A 22,019-nucleotide genomic window follows, 5' to 3' on the forward strand; every position below is an offset into this window, starting at 1 on the left:
GCGCAGAACCCCACGTCTGCCTCTGATGAGCAGGCTCCTGCATGCTGTGCCCTGAGCTGACAACGTCATAAAACGTCAGTTTGTTCTTTCAACTTCTCAGTTTAAATTCACATCCTCAGAGAGACACTCCATGACCACCCACTTTGAAAAGGCCAGAGATATGGTCTTTGATAAAAGAAAAAAAAGATGATAATCCTATCACACAATCTTTTCGTTCAACAGAAACTATTCCAGCAGATGTTCCAAGATCCTAGCTTGAGTAAAACACAAGAAGGAGTTCTTTATCTTCAAGACTATCCTCTCTGAAATAAAACATGCAAGTGTCTGAAAAGCCATCAAATGCTCTTTTTAATGTGCAAATAACAGTACTTTTCTCACATCTGGAATGATCTCTGCTGGTAAGAACTTCCCAGATTGTACCTAATAAACAACGCTTAACCTTTCTATATGCTGAAGAGGATATGGTCTGTCTCCACAGCACAGTGTCAGACATGACCACATTATTTCTTTGTTGCACTGGTGACAGTGTCTAATTACATATTTGCATGATTATTGGTCTACCTCCTGCACTACACTGCCAGTTCTATGAGGGCAGGGAATGAGGACTTTCTTCACCTCTATACTCTCAGAACTTAGCACAGAGCCAGGCAGGTAACTGATGTAATGCCTACTGTTTGTAAGACAGATGGATGACCAGAGCACAGTGTGAGGGGAAAGCTGGCACTACACCAGGGTGGAGAGGCAAGGGCCAGATCAGGTAGGCCCTTGCAGCTCACTATCTAGGACCTTGGTCTTTGCAACTAAAAGCCACTGAAAAGTCCCAATACACAGAAGCAGCAAGGGCATATTCAGGTTCTGAAAAGATCACTCTGGCTAAAATGTGATCTCAATGGAGGCAGGAGGGACTGCTGGGAGACACAGATGGTCAGAAGTTGGACTAAGATGGGTAGTGGTGGTGGTGGTGGTGAGCCAGAGACTGTCTGAGCAACTCCCACAGCATTTCAAGAATGGACATGACAAGTGCCAACATTTCAGGAGGACAGATTTGGCCTCAGAAAATTCTACACAACTAATAACCTCAATATAAAATGTGAGACTGCACAGTATAGAATAAGTCACTATCATCAGGGAACCTACAAAATCAAAAATCAACGTGTAAACTGGAATAAAGTCTACTCCCCACAGAGGAGGCCCAGTTCTGAGCAATCTCACTCATCCAGGGGACATATCAAAACCACAAGGCACAATGGCTGAAGGCCTTTGCATTGACCTATTTGTAACTCAATAGCATCACTGTTAATTACTCTTTAAAAAATAAATAAGTAGGGGCACCTGAGTGGCTCAGTCAGTTATGCTGCAGACTCTTGATTTCAGCTTTCAGCTCAGGTCATGATCTCACAGTTTGTGAGACTGACCCCCCCCCCCCCACAGGCCTCCATGCTGACAGTGCAAGGAGCCTGCTTCTGATTCTCTCTCTCCCTCTCTCTCTGCCTTCCCCCTGCTTACACTTACTCTCTCTCAAAATAAATAAACTTCAAAAAAAAGTCTTAAAAAATAAGTAAATAAATAATATATTGTAAAGCTTTTTTCTCCACAAGATTACCAAAAAATAACCTCTGAATAAATAGTTACTCCTCAATCTTCATAACATCCTGAACAACCTACTATTGCATATCTTACAGTTCTTTCTAGTGTGAGGTGGCAATGAGGTTCTGTATTTGTAAATGGCTTTTTGGCAGGGGCAGGCCATCCATAGCAGTTGCTACTTGCAGCAGTTGGGGAATGCGGTCTAACACCCCTACTATGCTTTTGCACTGCTTCTCCCCCTTCTTGTCCCTCACAGCTGTCATGAGCGTGTCTGGCACTTCTAGAAGTAGCTTAGGCACAAAGAGCCTCGAGTTCCATCATTTCTGCAGAAACTTCACTCAAGTTACTCAGCCTCGTTTTTCCACATGTTAAGTTGTTCAGCATCAATATGCCTTCTCCCTAGAGAGAAGTTAAGGCACTAAAATAAGCACATACATACTATAAAATGCTAAGGTGTCACTCCACATTCATCAACAAAGAGGGAAAAGTTAGTGAGTTTCCAGTTTGAGATGAATTTAGTGAAGCAATTATATAAGTAGTTACTACTTAAAGAGTCAAATCATTATTTTTCCAAAGAAGACATACAGATGGCCAACAGATACATGAAAAGATGTTCAACATTATGAGGGAACTGCAAACTAAAACCATAATGAGATATCACCTCTCAATTGTTAAAATGGCTATTATCAAACAAGACAAGATAAATGCTGGCAAGGCTGTGGAGAAAAAGGAACCCTCATGCTCTGTTGGTGGGAATGCAAACTGGTACAGCCACTTTGGAAAACAATATGGAGTTTCCTCAAAAAAGTAAAACTGCCATATAATTAAGTAATTCTACTTCTGGGTAGTCATACAAAAAACAAAACAAAACAAAACAAAACACGAAAACTCTAACTCGAAAAGGTATATGCACCCCCATGTTCATTGCACCATTATTTAATACAGTCAAGGTATGGAAATAACCTAAGTGTCCACAAATGGATAAAGAAAATGTAGCATACACACACACACAATATTATTCAGCCATAAAAAAGAATGAAATTTTGCCATTTGCAACAACATGGACAGACTCTGAGAGCATTACCCTAAATGAAGTAAGTCAGAGAAAGACAAATACTATATTATTCACTTACATGTGGAATCTAAAACAAAACCAAAAAACCAAGCCCACAGATACACAGAACAGACTGGCAGTTGTCAGAGGTGGGAGGTGGGCAAAACAGGTAAAGGGAGTCAAAAGGTACAAACTCCCCAGTTATAAAACAAATAGGTCATGGGGACGTAATATACAACATTAATATTAATATATTATTATATTACCTCAATACATTAATATATTAACAATGTACTATAGTTAATTTTTTAAAGAGTTTGACAGGAGAAATTATTGAAAAGACCTTAACACTTCTTTCAAAATAGAAGTGATGCCTCCACTTAGAGAAACACATATCAAAATCAAACTTTAAGAACTTTTAAAGGAAAACTATTATTTATCTGATGTACAAGTAATTTGTAACAAATCTTTAAGTTTTTTTTTTTTTTTTTAAGATGGATGAAGAGGGAAAAAGAAAAGTCATGGGGTGGGGGCCGCTAGGCAGGAGGATGTATTAGTCAATTAAGTTTGGGAAACTACATAACCATACCCTGCTTCAAGAATTCTGAACATTTTATGGTAGCCTCTGGAAAATCCTGCAGTGCAGAAACATGCTTACTTTGATACAGTATTTCTCCAACTTACATGGTCTTGGTATGAATCTCTCCCCCATGTTCTACTATTTAATAGAAGACTCCAGATAGCAGTTCCTAAAGCTGAGGAGTTGTCTGGGGTTTTTTATTGGTTTTGTTTTGTTTCATAATGTGTATGGGCCTTCTCAAATCTAATTCAGAATCTCAAGTGGTGGGAACCCAGTGAGATGTATTACTAGCTTTGGGAAACACTTCAGTGGTTTTCAATGACTTTCAGAGATGCTAGGCTGGGGTCAGAATCACGAATAAATGAAGGAGAAGGCAATGGTTGAGCATCTTCAAAATTATGATGTAAGCAAAAGTCAAGTCATTTAATCTACAGAAATAGGTACACACCCTTTTCCAGCCCAAAGATGCTCTAAAAATCAGGACTTTATGGTTCCAACAGTCTACTTAGGAACCAGAGGAGACTATGCACTGATACAAATAAGAATCTATCTTGCATAAACAAATAATTTATTAAGTAGCTTATTAAAGCATATTTTAATAACCTGCATTTAAAAACTTACAAATCAGACTCACACCTCACCTTCCACCAGTAATGCCCAATTATGAGACAAGTGTCCTGCAAAACTCTTCCACTTTTAAGAGAAGCTGCTATGGAGTGCCTGGGTGGCTCAGATGGTTGAGCATCCCACTCCTGATTTCAGCTCAGGTCCTGATCTCATTGGTTCATAGGATTAAGCCCCACATCAGGCCTGTGATGACAGTGAGAAGCCTGCTTAGGATTCTGTCTCCTTTCCTTTCTGCCCCTCCTCCTCTAAATAAATGAACACTGAGAGAGAGGGGGGGGGCACCAAAGAACACAGTGCAGAATGTATAGATAATGAAGTTCCATTATATTACATCCATCTTAACTCAAAAATCGTTATTATATAGTGTTTTTTATTAATGTTGAAATCTATGAACAATTAAGAGGACCAAAACCTAAAGTTTTGAAGAAAATAAAAGCATCGGTTTAGTACACACTTCCATCAGATCACTAGGCCAGAAGACAAATTTCTTGAGACAGTCTTCAACTCTGTTTCTCAACTTACAAGTTAATGTTGCCTCCAGAAATCTGAAGAGATTTTGCAGAGACTGGAAAAACAAGCTTTACTCCAGAAATGACTTCACAATTTGTCTCAGTGCTTGAAGCACTTTTCATTGAAGCCATTAAAGAGTGCCAGGTCCCAGAAAAACCCAAACCATCCATAAAGGCACACTTGTGCCCAGCCAGCAGCCACCCTCGGTGCTCCTGTTGATCTTGCCAGATATGTCCTCTCTGGGAGGAAGCTCAAAGTCACCTGCCCATCTCATTACTGAGACTGTTTCATTTCATGGTCATGGTCCTTCCATTCTGTTCTATTTTGGGGTGGAAACAAGGAGGTAATACTTTTCCATTCATGGCTTCCTAAACTTCACATTTTCTGTCCTCAAAAAAAAAAGCCCAGCAGAGACTATTAACAGAATTCTGCATCCAAGTTCAAAGAGTATCACTTAGAATATCTCCTATCCTCTTATTGTGTCTCCGTACCACCTCATTCTTCTTTGCTGAGATGGCATTGTCTACAGATCTTTTGCTGAGAAGCTAAAAACTGACAGGAGATTCCTAGTATAAGGGCTGGAGGATGAGACTGAACATCTTGCACCATATTACTTAGAACATCTTGCCGAAATATTCTTCTACACTACACATGTCCTAGCTGTCCTCCTTCCTCTATGCAAAACCAGTCAAAGCCATGGCACACTCTTTCCTAAGGATAAGACTAGGGCTCTGGGGGAAATAAATCTTTATTTAAAAGAAATGCTAGCAGAAGTCATTAGCAATATTCTCACTTACAAGGTTCCTATACTTCTTAGAGATATAGGAAAAGCAGCCATGCGTTCAGAAGAAACCCGGGCAGCACAATTTAATTCAGGGCTCTATGGAGAGCGAGACAGGCATTCAAATACTCTTAAACTAAATGTCTAATGGAGCAAACACACATTGGCTTATAGCTCTAGAACTTGGCTGGAAACTGGGTTTACTCCCAATCTCACTGATCTCTTAAAGATTCTTCTTTTTCTGGGGCACCTGGGTGGCTCAGTTGGTTAAGTGTCCAACTTCGGCTCAGGTCATGATCTCAGTTTGTGAATTCAAGCCCCTCATCAGGCTCTCTGCTGTCAACATGGAGCCTGCTTCAGATTCTCTGTCCCCCTCTCTCTCTGCCCCTCCCCTGCTCAGGCTCTCTGTCTCAAAAATAAATAAAACATTTAAAAATTTTTTAATTAAAAAAAGTTTCTTCTTTTTCATATTTCCCATTTAACCTGAGGAAGTGAAGATAAGAACAAGATGATAGAATATAAAGAAAATTTAGTGATAAATATAACTTAAAAACATGAACGAAATGTGGAAACAAATCTTATAGCAATATTACCTGGCATGTAAGTTCTCAGCTTATTTTAGCTACTATTATAGTCCTTCTTTTCCAATATTAGGCCTATTACAACTGTGTTTTGTGGCCTGCTTCTTTCATTTAGCAGTAATCATGAACATTTCCCTACACCAATAAATACGGTCCCATGGATAAAATGGCTATAGATACTCCATAATATAGACACACCAAGATTTACTTCCCCATCTCCTATCACTTGACATTTACATTGCTTCCAATTTTTCACTACAGTAACTACCAAACTGAACAACTGTGCACCAAGTTTTGCAAGCTTAAACATTTATTTTGTGGATAGATTCCTGAAAACAGAATTACAAAGAAGAGACCTACTGATCACCTAAAGTGTTACAACAGTTTACACTCCCACCAGCAAATGAGAACACACATTCTTACACCCTGGCTAACTCGGAAAGTTATCCTTTTAATCTATGCCAATATAAACAATGAAAAATGTCATAAGTTGCTATTTGATTTCCATGATTTTTGTATGTGTATCCTGGTCACTTGTAGTTATTTCATACATTGTCTTTCCATATTCTTTGGTTTTTTTTTTACATTTATTTATTTTTGAGAGGCAGAGAGAGACAGAGTATGAGTGGGGGAGGGGCAGATAGAGAAGACAGAATCCAAAGCAGCCTCCAGGCTCTGAGCAAGCTGTCAGCACAGAGCCCAACACAGGGCTCGAACCCATGAACCATGCATGAGATCGTGACCTGAGCCGAAGTCAGACGCTTAACCGACTGAGCCACCCAGATGCCCCTCCGTATTTTTTTCTATTTTTTCTACTAAAGTGTTCATCTTTATCTCACTGCTTAATCATAGCTTTTAGATATTTCTTAGTTTGACATTTAAGACTGGAATAGGACTCATAGTTAAGAATAACTTGGCATTTACTGGTTCTGAAACCAGCTAGCCTGGGTTAAATCCTGGCTCTGCCACTGAAGTTTCATGACCTTGGTCAACTTAACCTCTCTGAGCTTCAGTTTCTTCATCTCTAAAATGGGTCTAATAATGTAGCAACCTCTAGGGCTGTTATATGTAAGTAGTTAATGAGCTAAAATAGTACCTAGCCATGTTAGCCATGTTTGCAGTTAGGAAAGTTTATTTTAAACCTACGATTTTATGAGGTCATGTTTGTTTTTTTAATTTTTTTTATGTTTATTTATTTTGGGAGGAGAGAGAGAGAGAGCATAAGCAGGGAAGGGGCTGAGAGAGAGGGAGACACAGAATCCGAAGCAGCCTCCAGGCTCTGAGCTGTCAGCACAGAGGGTGACATGGGACTCAAACTCACAAACCATGAGATCATGACCTGAGCCGAAGTTGGACGCTTAACTGACTGAGCCACTCAGGCGCTCTATGAGGTCATGTTTTAATTTAACTTTTAAATTAACTCTTAAAAATATGTGATGCAGGGGCACCTTGGTGGCTCAGTTGGTTAAGTATCTGACTTCAGTTCAGGTCATGCATGATCTCATGGTTGGTGGGTTCAAGCCCCACATTAAGCTCTGTGTTGACAGCTCAGAGCCTGGAGTCTGCTTCAGATTCTGTGTTTCCTTCTCTCTCTGCCCCTCTCCATCTTTGTGTGTGCGTGCACTCTCTCTCTCTCAGAATGAATAAAAAAAAAATAAAAAAATAAATAAATAAATAAATCTATCTTAAGAAAATACATGTATTTTTAAGCAGAAATAAACAAATTCAAAATATATACATAAGATAACTCCTTTTAAATATATATAAATACGGATACATAGAAAACAAGTATCAGTTGAATGCTCACTATGGGACAGGCATTGGGGACACAATGAAGGACAGAAAACACAAGGTCCCCTTCTTTATTTCCACCCTGGGGGATACCAACAAAGAAACAATAGGAGCCTGCAGTGCAATGGGCCAAGTGCTACACTTAAAAGAAGTGTAATGGGCAATTTTCATTGTACATGGAAGGGCATTTAACCCACATCAAATGAGGCAAAGATAAATCTCTCTGAGAAAATATCAAGCTGAGACCTTCAAGAGGAGTAGTGATTAGTCAAGCATAAAATGGAAAAAAGGGAAGGGAGATTTCTACAAAGAGTCAGTATGGTTCAAAGACTCAAAGGCAAGTAAGTTTGTGTGGAATAAAGCTGTAAAAGCTAAGGACACACAGAAAGAGCTGTGAACAATGAGACTGGATTGGTAAACAGGGGCCAGATCACACTCCAAATCCTTAATGGGCCTTATAAGGGCTTTATGCCAGGAACCAAAAGGAGCCACTGAAGAATTTTAAGCAGAGGAGCAACATTAGATTTGTTCTTTAGAAAGATCACTCGAGCTACACTTAGATAATGAATCAGAGGAGAACAAGACCAGCATAAAATAACAGAACCTAAACTCATGCCCAAGACCATATTACCACCTCTGCAGAACTTAGCAATTGCTGGGAGTAGCAATCAAGTGACTAGTGACTTGGTTGAGGTCTTACCAGTCCTCAGAATGGGAAAACTATACAGAGATCTGAAATTTCTGAGCCTCTAAGCCTGGGATCCTGACAACCATGTTCTACATAGCTTAATGATGCATGGCCTTTCACCATTTTCTAAAATGATTTCAAGAACTTCTCTCAAAGTACACCTCTGCCTCCCTTCTGAACATTATACACAGAACACAGGACTCCGTGCTGCCCTAAGCAAATGACCTTCCCTTTTATGATACATAATTAAATACCCGGTCATGGGCAGAAAATTCCTTGATATGCCAAAAATGGCCAGCCATTTATATAATGGTCAAATTGTGGGAGGGAGCATGTTTGAATACAGTTGGTACAGACTTGTGACCTTAATAACACTGATTCCCTCGATGAGGAGAACATTGACTTTATTCTTCTTTCAATCATTCTGATTTAGTAAGGGACAACATCCCAGTGTACTATTGTTAGGATATGTGCTGCTTACCTTATAGGTTAATCTCCTTTTTTAACAAAAGCAGAATAAACTTCAAGCTCACAGATTTACTCCAGCAAGAGTAAACATTTCTGTATGATAATTCTTATACTTTTATTTATGAAGAATGATAGTGGCTTTTCCATTTATGAAAATAACACAATGATTCATTTTTAAAGTTGAGTCAGTAACGTAGAGATGACACAGATGCCTAAAAGCTCATGAGGATAAAACTCAGTAACAAATCTGGGGGACAAATTACTCCACCATAACCATATGGAGCCTACTGAAGTTGACTGCCTAAATTCACTTTACTCTTTCATGGCAACTAGCAGACACAATGACATCAGACACCAAGAATTTAGATGTTATAAAAGGCAAACCAACACATATCACGTGATATCAGCAAAATTCATTGCCTCAAAAAAGTCGAGTCATAATCATCAAATTCAGACAAATGCACTCATGGAGAGATTGTATGGTAAGCTTTCTGGTTAAGATACATCCTTCATTTAAGGTTTATGGTAAAAATGAGTCAAAAGTCTTTAAATGTGTACATCTGAGATACAGAAAGCTCAAAGAGCTTGTAAAGAAATGAATAAAATAAATCCACATTGTTCGAGTATTTTGTGATCATTTAAATTTTACAAATAAGGACAAGCTTCCCCAGCTTCTGTTGGAGCTAGGAAAAAGGAGGTTTCCACATCTACATGAAGAAATTTAGAGAAGATATAAATGATAAGCACTGCAAGTATCTTTCTGAAAAATATGGACTGGGTTTATGGTGAAAGTAATGACTAAAAAAAGTGAAAAATGTAAATTTTGGATTTGTGAGTTTCAAAGGAACCAAAGATGCATAGAGAGTAGATGACATAAACAGCAAAGGGCTTAATGGCAAACAATTGTTTGTTAAACTTAATTTAAAGGGGAAAAGAGACACAACTGAGGTGCAAGGTTGAACATAAGAAGCAGAACCTAATCTATAGATAATAGGATTATCACCTTCCATGAGTAAAATCTTGATGGTGGTATTAATGAGGAACATTTCCAGAAAGTACTTCCATTAGTCAGTCTACAACATGATGGAGGATAGCCACTAGCCACAACTAGCAAAGGGTTTGGGTTTGTAGGTCTTGCCTAGAAGTAGCCACTTAAGCAATTTAATAAATAATATAAATATGCCCAGCAACACACCATATGCAACATTCACTCAACCTAAAGAAGCACACCAGGGTCACTTCAGTAAGCAGTAAATGCTTATTGAATGCTTACTGAACATTAGGGTGAAAGCTATACCTGCTCTGTAATCAATTCCAACTGGATGCTTCACCATCCGGTTACTTCAGCCCTCAGACATGGACCACGCCTGACTATTCTCTCCTCAGCCAAGCTGCCCAACTGACACCACACCCATATAGGACATCTCAGGTGTCGGACCTCATCCTTTCCAACAAATGTCTGGCACTGTCCACCAGCTGCAATTAGAAAATCATTCAGGGCTATGGTTCTGCAAATCATGTCAAAGAGCATGAAACTAACATAACACAGACAAACAACACCAAATGTGCCACGTGCACCTGAAGTCCTCAGTAACTTAATGAACAACTTCAAATTACCATGGAGCTGTTTGATGTGCCCACACTAAATAAGGGCATTTCAGTGTGTCTGTGTTGGCACAGGCCTTCCACAAACACAGGAACAGATGCAGGGGGAACAGTCAACCACTTTGCTCTCACTAGTAAAAATCCCTGATGCTTTGATAGAGACTTAGAATTCAAAAGGCTCCTCAATGTTCTACAGTCTCTCCATTCCAAGGTCAATGAAGCGGTCACTGTACTAGCAGCCTACCAAGCTAAGATTCCTCAAGAAGTAGTTAACAGCCTCACCTTTTACAACTGATCAGGAACCACAAAAGGAAACGTGTGTTTCACTAGGAAAAAATATCTAAATGTCAAAAAACCTAAACATTATAGGGGGAAACATCTGTAAAATAAAAAATGTATTTAAAAATATATAGAGAACATTGAGCCTTATAAGAAAAGTTGATTCAACAAATTGTTTGTATATGTATGTATATATTTACATACACACACACTCAGAAGCACACATATAAATGAATGTATTATAGGCACAACAGACAGCAAAGACTTCTAGCTTTTTACCGCCACTCACTTCTATATTCTGGGTACACTGCTTGACTACACTTTCCAGCCTCCCCCCTTCTTCCCTTGCACTTAGGTATTCCACAGTTTGGCTATGTTTTAAGTTCCAGCCAACTGAACATAAAAAGAAGTGACTATTTTTTCTATGAACTTTCTGTTGTTGCTTAACAAATTATCATAAACTTAGCAACTTAAAAACTATATCCATTTATTAGCTCACAGTTCTACAGGCTGAAAGTCTGGGCCAGCTACACTGGGTTCTCCACTCAGTCTCACAAGGTCAAAATCAAGATGACAGCTAGACCAGGCTCCTATCTGCAGACTCTGGGGAAGAATTCCCTTCCATTCAGGTTGTTGGCAAAGTCCTGCTCTTTAAAACTGTGGGTCTGATGTCCCTGTTTCCTTGCTGGCTACTATCTAAAAACTGCTCTCTACTCCTAGAGCTGAGTCCATTCCCTCTCACATGGCCCCTCCATCTATAACAGCAACAAGTCCGGTCCTTCTCATGCTTCCAATCTTTCTGACTTCCCCTTTCACTACCAACCAGAGAAAATGCTCTGCTTTTAAATGGGTTTGTATGATTAGATTAACCCCAAACATACAATCTCCCCTTTCCCATATAGAGTAGGAATTTCAGGAGGAACAACTTTTCATAGTGACAGGTTGACTCACACTCAAAGAAGAGGGGGCAATATGAGAAGGAGAGTCACTTAGAGCCTTAGCATCCTGCCTACCACATTCTTCTTCCAGGCCTGGCCCACAGAAATCTCCCATGCCTGTTCCAACATACTCTTCCCTTTGGCAATCTTGAAAACCATGTGTTGGGGCGCCTGAGTGGCTCAGTTGGTTGAGCGGCCAACTTCGGCTCAGGTCATGATCTCGCGGTCCGTGAGTTCGAGCCCCGCGTTGGGCTCTGTGCTGACAGCTCAGAGCCTGGAGCCTGTTTCAGATTCTGTGTCTCCCTCTCTCTGACCCTCCCCCGTTCATGCTCTGTCTCTCTCTGTCTCAAAAATAAATAAACGTTAAAAAAATTTTTTTAAAAAAAGGAAAACCATGTGTTAAAGATGTAAGAACCCCCAGTCATCCTGGATCCCTGAGGCAAATAATGGGAAGTAAGAATGAAAAGAGCTATGAGCAGTAAACATCGATTAAGACTTCTTGGTTAAATCAAAGCATGAGGCTCTCTTACAAAGTTCTGGTGAACACAACCAAACCTACTGGTTGAAAATTAGGTATAAAAAACATCCATTGGATCAATGGAATCCAAAAAGATTCCACTTCAGTAACTAGCAAATGGGAAATCTCCTAAGTTTCTGAAGGAATTTTGTTGCCCAAATCAGCCATGAGCCATGAATAGTTAAAAGCCAGTAACTGCAAGGGTGCCTGAGTAGCTCAGTCCAATGGTTAATCATGGGACTCTTGATTTCAGATCAGGCCATGATCTCATGGTTTGTAGGATCAAGTCCCACGTGGAGCTTTGTGCAGACAGTCGTGAGCCTGCTTGGGATTCTCCCTCTCCCCTCCCCCTACTCACATGTGCACATGCACACTCTCTCTCAAACTTTTTTAAAGAAAAAAAAAAGCTTCTAACTGTAAAAAACAAAAAACAAATATTAAATAAACAGGAAGCCAACGAAAGAAGCTACACAGCTCCCGAAGAGGCCATGCTCCCTGTCACCCTCTTTAGATTTTGGCCAAACAGCAGAAAGAACAAAAGAATTCTTCCCTGATTGCAGAACCAGGGTAAAACCATAGAACTTCCTCTCTATAGGGGTTGGGACCTCACAAAGCTTACCCAGAATGTGGTATCATTGTATGGACAATAATTGCCATGGCTCCCATTCTTTCTTTCTCCAAATGGGAGTGGTCACTGAGGACAGTATTTCCTGAACATGAAAAAGCATAGGCAGACTAGTCACGTGTGCCTAACAAGCATTGTACTTTGATACTGAGATATTTCTTAGCACTATGGAACTGCTCCAATTAAGATCTATGGAGAAAGTTCAGTTTGAATTATAACAAAGACACTTCTGTATCTTTCAGATACCATTATTCGGAAGAGGCCACAAAATCCTGCCTAGTGGTCCTTCAGAGACCCGAGCATCTAAGCAAGCCTCCGAGGAGCTTGCTGGTTCTCACAAATTATAGGAAGCTTTTCCACAGTCATCCATACCATATAGAATCTGACCTGGGGCTGGGCAGAGGGGAGTGAGAGCAAACCAACTAGAACATCATATTCAGAAGTTGCATTAAATGTAAAATCTTCATAAACAGTAAATTTACTTCACAAAGCATCAGACTCAGTCGATGATTTAGTGTCATTTGAAAATATTTTATCGATATTCTACAAAAACATTTACAGGGTCTTACAATCATGACATTACAATAGGTATAGCTGTAGCTCTCTTCTTAATCTTTATTATCTATTATAGACCACATAAATCACTTTTAAACATCTGGACTCCAAAAGGATCAGGGCAATAAAGAAAATCTAAACCAAAAAAAAAAAAAAAACTGAGAGAAGTTGTATTGTAAAATTTTGTTTCCTGCCGCCTTAACATTCTCACATACAACGAGCTCGAGCAACCCATCCAGGTAACCAAATGCACCACTGTGATAAGGTGGTCCCCACCACAACTACATTTCTCAGCCTGCCCCTGACTATGACCTAGTAAATTCAAATGCACCAAGGAAATACCCTCTGCCTTTTCTTGTGTTCTCCACCCTGACCCTAATAAAGACCCTTACCCACTGGTCTTTGTACTCTCTCTTGGCTACCACCTGCTTGGCTGAGCCCACTCCCCTGGCCCTGCTCATATGTGGCCCCTTCAGTGTGCATTGTCTCTGTCTCCCTCAAACCTGTGAGTTTAATAAACTTTGTTTTCCTGAACCTCTCCTGGGTCCCCTCTTGGTGCCACACTCAACTCATCATCATCACACAGAACATAACAAAGGTATAAATGATCAAATGAACAGAAAGGGGAAAAAAAGAGAAGTCAAGAAAATCCTCTGATTTCTTACCCTCGAGATAGAATCCTGCCCATCTGGCCTTAACTTGTGAAGGAAAGCCACACCACTTTAAACCCTGGAGCTGTTCTTAAAGTCTGCCTCCCCCAATTCTCCTTATTTGAATGATTCTTGTCCTCCTCTCTCACTTCCTCAAGCTGCCCACTCTAACGAAAGCCCTAGGGTTGCATGAAGGCCTGGGAATCTGAGCAGCACAAGGGGCTTGGCAGAATGGACTCTGCTCTGCAAGCTGAAGCCCTCCCCGCTACCGGCATCATGCCCCAATATTAAGTCTCTCTCTCCCGCAATGACATTTCTCCTCAAAACAGTCACCATTTCCCCCCATCAAGTCTTGATGCATTTTCAAAGGTATTTATAGTTAATTTGGGAGATACATACTTCAAAATTTTCCAAGTAGACAGAAACCAAAATTCATATAAACTCAATTTAAAACATTAAAGAATCACTGTGGGGGAAAAACCTTGCAAAAAAATGTCACTGTGTCAACAACAACAACAAAAAACTTGATCAAAGAGAATCTCAGTCTCAAGGGAAATTATTTTCAGCAGCCACTTTCATTTCAAACTCCTCCACAGGTCCATTTGCCAAGTGTATCAGTAAGTCAGAGCTCATTGACAACCTACTGTTTTTTTTTTATTTTTTGCATGGTTCCAGTTATCTTATTATGCAAGTGTGGCACTCTCACAGACATTATCTCATTCAATTCTGACACCTTTGGAAAGGCTTTTTATATTTGATTGCCCCTACAAGTAGTTTAGAGATGGTTTCATTTTGAGCAGATATTCTAAAGCCCAGTAATAAATTGATGCAAGTGATTGTTATTGTAAGAACCACCCCATTCTCTCCTGATGGCATGATCAATTTGTTATAATGCATTTTTACTTTGGGGGAAGGGAACAGGATTGGGATTAGGAATTCCTCTAAAAAGCTGATGATAAGGGGCACCTGAGCGGCTCAGTCAGCTAAGCAATCAGCTTCATCTAAGGTCATGATCTCATGGTTCTGAGTTCACACCCTGCATTGGGCTTTCTGCTGTCAGCACAGAGCCCACTTCGGATCCTCTGTCCACCCTCATGGCCCTTCCCCCCTCCTCTCTCTCTCAAAAATAAACATTAAAAAAAAAAAGCTGATGATAAAAAAAAAAGAAGCTGATGATGAGTGGCTCGGTCTGTTAAGCATGGAACTCTTGATCTCAGCTCAGGACTTGATCTCAGGGTCTTGAGTTCAAGCCCTCATGTTGGGCCCCATGTTGGGCTCTGCACTGAGCATGAAGCCTACTTTAGAAAAAAAAAAAGCTAATGAAAAAGTTTATGATAGGCTAAAAACCTCTCCCTCAGAAAAATGCACATATAAAATGCGGCATATAATTTTAGAAAATAAATAGTCCTTCCAGCCTCTTATTGACCCCAGGTAAGAACCTGACAAAGAGTGCATGTATAGAAACCCTATGTGAACAAAAAAGTTATACTCGAGATTTTGAAGGCAGCAGAGATTTTACTGCTTTAAAGCAAGCATTTAAGGGAACTGAGAACCTCACTCAAAGTTATAACTAATTATATATTTCATTAAATACCTTAACAAGTTTGAAGTCTCACCAAATCAATAAATGCATAAAACAGATTTATGCAACATTCTCCCAAGCAAAACATCTATGTAAAATACAGCACTTTAAATATGATGAAAGCATGAAGAAATTAGTTAAATGGAAAGGCATAAAATACCAATGTAATTAAAATTTTCCAGTTGATGAATCTGAGTGGGACAATAATCATGCACCAGATTATATAACATACAGCCTAACCAAATATTAGTTTCTATCATTAAAAAAAAAGATGTAGTCTATAGTAGGTGTATATCCTAACCAACTTTATTGAAAAGAAGAAAGCATATCTCATTCAATGCAATATAAAGGTGTTATTTATAGACTTAATTGTCTTCTTAATGCTAAATCAAATGCAATATTTAGGAGAACACTGTGGTGAATTCTGTCACGCAAATAATAGCTGTTATGGGTTATGTGCCCCCTCCAAAAACTTATGTTGAAATCCTAATCCCCAGTACCTCAGAATGTGACCTTATTTCAGAAATACAGTCACTGCAGATGTAACTACTTAAGCTAAAATGAGGTCATACTGTTGTAGGGTGGGTCTCTAATACAATATGACTGGTGTCCTTAGAGAAAGGGGAGATTTGGAGACAGATAGGAAGAAAACCATGCTAACATGAAGACAGAAATCAGGGTGATGTGCAAACAAACCAAGAAAAGCCAAAGACTGCCAACAAACTACTAGAATCTGGGAAAGAGGCCTGAACAGACTCTTGCCTAAGGCCTTCAGAGGAATATGTCCTCACTGTCCCCTTCATCAAGACTCCAGAAGTGTGTGACAATTAATTTCTGTTGTTTAAGACACTCAGTTTGATACTTAGTTCTGCACAAATGCCAAAACAAATACAATGACCTAATAAATTTTACTCTGTAACAAACTTACACCTGTTTCTACAAAGCAAGGTACATCCACAACAAATGCTTGATAAAGTAAAAAAAAAAAAAAAAAAAAAAAATTAAGTATAGAATTTATAATAACAGCATGTTAACTGGAACCAGACAGCTATTTTTACCTAATATGCTGCCAGTTTAAACAAGTGAAAAAAATTGACATTAATCTTGCTAAAATGAAATCTCAAGGAGTAAAACTCACTAGAAGTAGAATACATGTTCATTTGCCCTATTTTACAGTAACAAAAAGGAGTACCTTATTTTTTCTAATTGTATCATAAATTATATCTACAAGCAATAAAGTAATAAAGCATATTAAAGTAAAAATATGATCAATTTTTGCTGTTAATATATTCTCAACCTGAAAGTCTTTCCCACTCATTAAATTGTCTTTAGCAAAAGCATTTTTTCACCTCCAAATATCAGAGATATTAAAAATAACTGTAGGCAACAAGGTAGAAATAATCAGTTCTAAATCAACAGAACAGACTTGACAGTTCTATTCAGAGATTTCAAATCAGTGGGCAAACTTTAAAGGCATACTGCTTTATTAACACAAATATCCCGCACTGAAAAAGCAAAAAACTCAATTTCACAGAAACAAGAGAAACGTTTGCCTGAAGAGGGGCCCTCCACTTAAGAATACTGGCCACACATGGGTGCCTGGGTGGCTCAGTCAGCCGTGTCCAACTTCGGCTCAAGTCCTGATCATGCCCTTCCTGAGTTGTAGCCCCAGTTCAGGCCCACTGGGCTCTGTGCTGACAGCTCAGAACCTGGAGCCTGCTTTGGATTCTGCGTCTCCCTCTCTCTCTTGCCCCTCTCCCACTCACACTCTGTCTCTCTCAAAAAAGCAAACATTTAAAAAAAAAAAAAAAAGGGAGCATTGGCCATATAATCTAGCATATCTATTCTCGAAAGGCAATAATTCTAGGTGTAAAGCTTACTTTGTAGATAAGATCAGGTTCACGGAGCTGGGTATGGAAAAATGGCTTAAAAAGTACGACGTGGCTATTTCCCCTAGTATCTCTGTCACACGCAAACACTACCACTGGCTTTACACACCCTTCAAATATACACACGTACACATGAAGAATAACCTTTGCCAGGGGCTAGGACTGTGCTCCATTAAGTTATGGATAAGATATCGTGTGTTGTCTCACCTCTAAAATGAAAGGCTTTTCAGTAAAAAAAAAAAAAAGACTCAGTGACTCTGCATCTGAATCAGGTGTGATGAATACTACTCTTGTCACAAGCAAACCTCCTCCAACAATCTAAGAAGTTCTTTCACATCATACAATTCTAGTTTTTTATTCTGAACTTCCGTGTTACATATAACTTCAGGATTTGGCTGAAATGAAGCAATCTGATCATTTTTTTGTTAAGGTAACAAAACCAAGAAGTCTAGCTTCCGTGTCAAGTGTCTCAAGTGTCATTATTACTAATACAAAGGACAGAATCTTACACTGGTGAAATTATCTTTAATGTTAACAGCATTTATTGAACACTTATTATGTGTGTTCTAAAAACTCATCTGCACTCCCATCAATTCTAGGAAGTGGATACTTAACCCCATTTAGCAAAGACACATTCAAATGTTAAATAACTTGCTCAAGATCCCTAACAGCAGAGGTGGGGGTCAAGCCTTAGCCTAATTGCCTTTTAAGGCTCCAAGATTTCCAGCAGAAGTCCTCAGAATCAAAGTGAAGAAGGGATGTGGTGTTGGTAAATCCAGTGCTGAGGTCTGCTTTACAGAAGTAACAAATAACTGAAATTAAAAAGGTTAGTGACTTCAAAGAAGTCCTGCCTAAGAATTTATGGTAGCACCTGTGCTGGTCTGTAAACCTGAAGGAACCTGAAGTATGAAGTTATTAGAAGCCCTCCATATTACACCAATAAATATATTTACATTCTGTCAGAGATGACTCAAAGATCCAATTTGAAAAGCAAAAACAATAACATTAATGGGTATTTGTACTGAAATCATCTTAGTTTTCTCAATTTTCCAAACTGACAGATAAAACTGATTCTAAAAAGGCAGGGCGCCTGGGTGGCTCAGTCACTTAAGTGTCTCACTGCAACTCAGGTCATGATCTCCCTGTTTGTGAGTTCAAGTCCCTCATTGGGCTCTGGGCTAACAGCTCGGAGCCTGGCGCGTGCTTGGGATTCTGTGTCTCCCTCTCTCTGCCCCTCCCCCATTCCTGCTCTGACTCTCTCTCTCTCTCTCAAAAATAAATAAACATTAAGAAAATTTAAATTAAAAAAACTGATTCTACAAAGGCAAGCGGATAGTGATAGACATAGCATGTGGACGTACAGGAGAGGAACATCGTGCTGCATCTGTCCCCCTACCTTAACCAAGATTCTGTAAAGCACAACCCTCATCTCTTTTGGATGTGGTTTAAAATAGGATTGTTACTGTGGTAGCCTAGGAAAAACCTCACTATTTCTGAGAAATTATTGAGAAAGCTCAGTATTAATCAAGGCTAATCTATAAAAAAAAATATTTAAGGCTAAATTATGAGAAACATTTGAAGAAACCAACAAAATCCTTAGCTAAAAATCCCTTAAACTAGAACTGTTTCAGAAGGATAAAAAAAAAGTAACCACCCTCATTACATAAGAAATAGGTCACATTACAAGTATTCACCTATCTTTCCCTATGTAAAATTCTTCAACAGAGCCCAAGGAGACTTAAAGTATTAGAATCTGAATTAAATAAGTTGTAATCACAGCTTATTAACCCCACAGAGAAATACGGTCACATTCAAGATGTAAAAGCTTCACTGAAAATAATACTTAGACATATATGATGATTTGGTTATGTTAAGGCTACAAAACCCATGGGAAATGTTTAAAGACACAAACTGCTGGTCAAGCCTCGGCCTCAAAGGAGTTTCACCACCGAGCTCTCCAGGGAAAAGTTAATGCATGAGCTTCCCTGAAGGAAGCCTCCTCCTATTGCTCTGGCGCCTGGGGACAACATGGAAGGAGAGATTCAGAAAGCACAGTGGAGGAGCGCAGACGGCGGACATCACCGCAGTCACCCCCTGCGGGCCACCGCTCGTGCCAGCACTTCCCGGGACAGCTGGGGGCACCAACACCGCAAGGTCACCGGGTAAGAGACGACTTTACATAATCTCCCGCCGCGCCGCTGGGGCACCTGCACGCCCGGGCGACGGTGCAGCCGCGGTCCCCTCCCAGACGCTCCGGCGCGGGGCGGTGCGGGGGCGGCGCGCGGGGCGACGAGGCGGGACACCGGAGACTCGCGGACGCCCGCAGCGCCGCACCGAGCCGGGGGTGGAAGACGGAGGGCGGGCTCCCAGCCCCGGGACGCCCCGGGCCGCTGCCGCGGCGGGCTGGGCGGGCGATGCGGAGGGCGGCCGGGGCGGGCTGGGCACAGGCCGGGGTCCCCGCGCTCCCCGCTGGCTGCAGGCGCCGAGCGCGCCCCTCGCGGCTCCGTCCGGGACCACCCCGGGCGCACCTGTCACGCGCCTTACCTGAGTGGCTTTGTGGAACTGCTTCTTGAGCCCGGCTACCGACATGGTGCGGGAGGACGTGCGGGCGGCTGCGGTGCTGGTGCGGAAAGGGACGGAGGCGGAGCGGGACCGGAGGGCCGAGCGGGGCGGCGCGCTCGCCGGGCGGCCGCTCGTCGTGCCGCCGCCGGGGCTGTGGGCGCGGGGGTGCGGAGCGGCGCGGGACGCGGGCTCGTGCGGAGAGACACCCTGACGTCAGGGGCGGGTGATGCGGCCTCTTAAAGGGAAAGCGGGAAGCCCCGCCCCGGGCGCGGGGCTGGCGGGGCAGGTGCTGCGGCCCGCGCTACCTGTGCGCCTACCGCGGAGATCCGGCTCCAGGACAGCCGCGAGCCGGCTGCGTGCTTAAAGGGCTGAGGGCGTTCTCCCAACGCGGGAGTGGGGTTCGTGGCCCCGCACACTGCGGACCAGTCGCTGCAGCTTGGCAGCCCAGGCACGGGCGCGACTCAGGTGACTTGCTGGGCTTCCAGGTAGCCGCAGCGGCGCTGCCTGAAGCTGGCCCATCTGCCCTTTGAGCCTCTCTGCCTCCTGGAAAGGAGGTGTTCTATCTGGGGTAATTAATAAGTCATTGCTCCTTCTCTGCCTTGCGCCCACTTAGTTGGTCACAGAACACATTTCTCTGCCCTGGTTCCTGGTTTCAATACTCCAATATCCCTTAAGCCTCCAAAACGTTGCGGAAAGCCAACAAAACGATTTTTCTTTTTTTTTCTTTTTTTTCTTTTTTTTTTTTTTTTTTTTTTTTTTTTTTGTCTGATAACGCTTGAAGAAGAAGGAGAAGGAAAAAACATTTAAAGCCTTAAAGCTGGTCAGGTAAATAGAATTGAAATGGACTATTACTCCAGTAATAGCATTTTAATCCTGTGATTATAGACAGAAAAGTCCAAATGTGAATTTGGTATTCACTTATGATAGTGGTTTTAGGATTTTCAATCTGAGCATTACACATGAAAAAGCATAATACTAAACTGTGCAAATTTTACATACATAACAAAGTATGTATGGCTGGGCTAAAGCCAAATACTGATGGAATTAGGTTAATTTGTAGCACAGCAGCACTACCATGGTTTCTGTCTTCTGGTGATTAGCCATTTACCCTGATTTGTCTTGGACTGAGAAGCCCATAGAAAAGAACTTGAACACTGTCCCCACATGGGGACCAAATTTGTAAGGAAGAGAAGGCAGAGCGACAGAAGGCAAGGTAAGTGGATGAATAAGGGAATACGTGGCAGCAAAGGAGTTCTAGGAATTTCTTTTGTTGCCTCCATGACCTCTGCTACCTACTAACATAGACTCCCTGGCCCATGTGTATTTTATTTTTTGTCATCAAAGGTGTGTGAAGTAAGTTGCCTGTTTCATTCCTACAAAAAGCCTCACTGAAGTTTGGGTATGTATATTCTCTTTTTTGCAGTCTCACTGAAGCAATGAGCAGACTCAATCCCCAGACCTCACGATCATAGGGAATGGTGGCTCCACACACTGACCATACATACCCTGGCCTCGTAACCTGTAGATTTCTTACCAGCTAAAGAGGGTACAGAGTAAGTAAGCTCTGGTGATCTCTAGGAAATTGTAATGGAATGTCAGGGCAAGGGACAATCTGTGTCTCAGGAATCAGACAGGGAAAAACAACAGTCCTGCCAAGAAATAGGTGGGGCTACTAATCCACCAAAGTTCAGGACAACCTTTAACAAGACTTGACTGAGGCACCATGATGTAGCACAATGACTCACACCTCTAAGGCCCACCATGGGGATTCCCAGATTCTTGACATTAGGAAATTCCACAATAGTTTGTACTTACTGCAAATGGAGGTGGGGCTTTAGATAAGAGAGCTTTGGGGGCTAGTGTTACAATGACTGCTTTTGTACTCTAACAGTTTAGTGAAGCCTGCACACGCGCGCACTCATGAAAAGAATGCATAAAATGCTAATAATGGTTGGGCTGGTGGAGCAGTTTTCAAACTTTAGCATGCATCAGAATCCCCTAGAGGACTTTAAAGCAAAAAATTCCCACGTTCCCAGTTTTCCATTCTAACTGGAATGGAAAATGCGGGCCCATTTCTAACAAGTTCCCAGGTGATGCTCTGCTCTGGTGGCCACACGTTGAAAACCAGGGGGCTAGAGTAGGGAGACTAG

General features: G+C 41.2%; 1 protein-coding gene across 1 annotated transcript in view; it reads right to left on the minus strand.

Moving 5' to 3' along the window:
* The window catches only part of SH3GL2 (SH3 domain containing GRB2 like 2, endophilin A1), a 212,740-nt gene extending 192,692 nt beyond the window's left edge, over nt 1–20,048 (minus strand). The window contains exon 1 of the mRNA XM_027047229.2: nt 19,852–20,048. Coding sequence (XP_026903030.1) covers nt 19,852–19,896 — 45 coding nt within the window. The 5' untranslated portion in view covers nt 19,897–20,048. The remainder of the gene's footprint in view (nt 1–19,851) is intronic.
* Between the last annotated feature and the right edge of the window lie 1,971 nt (nt 20,049–22,019).

This window comes from Acinonyx jubatus, chromosome D4 (assembly GCF_027475565.1).
Source record: "Acinonyx jubatus isolate Ajub_Pintada_27869175 chromosome D4, VMU_Ajub_asm_v1.0, whole genome shotgun sequence".
NCBI classification, from domain to species: domain Eukaryota; kingdom Metazoa; phylum Chordata; class Mammalia; order Carnivora; family Felidae; genus Acinonyx; species Acinonyx jubatus.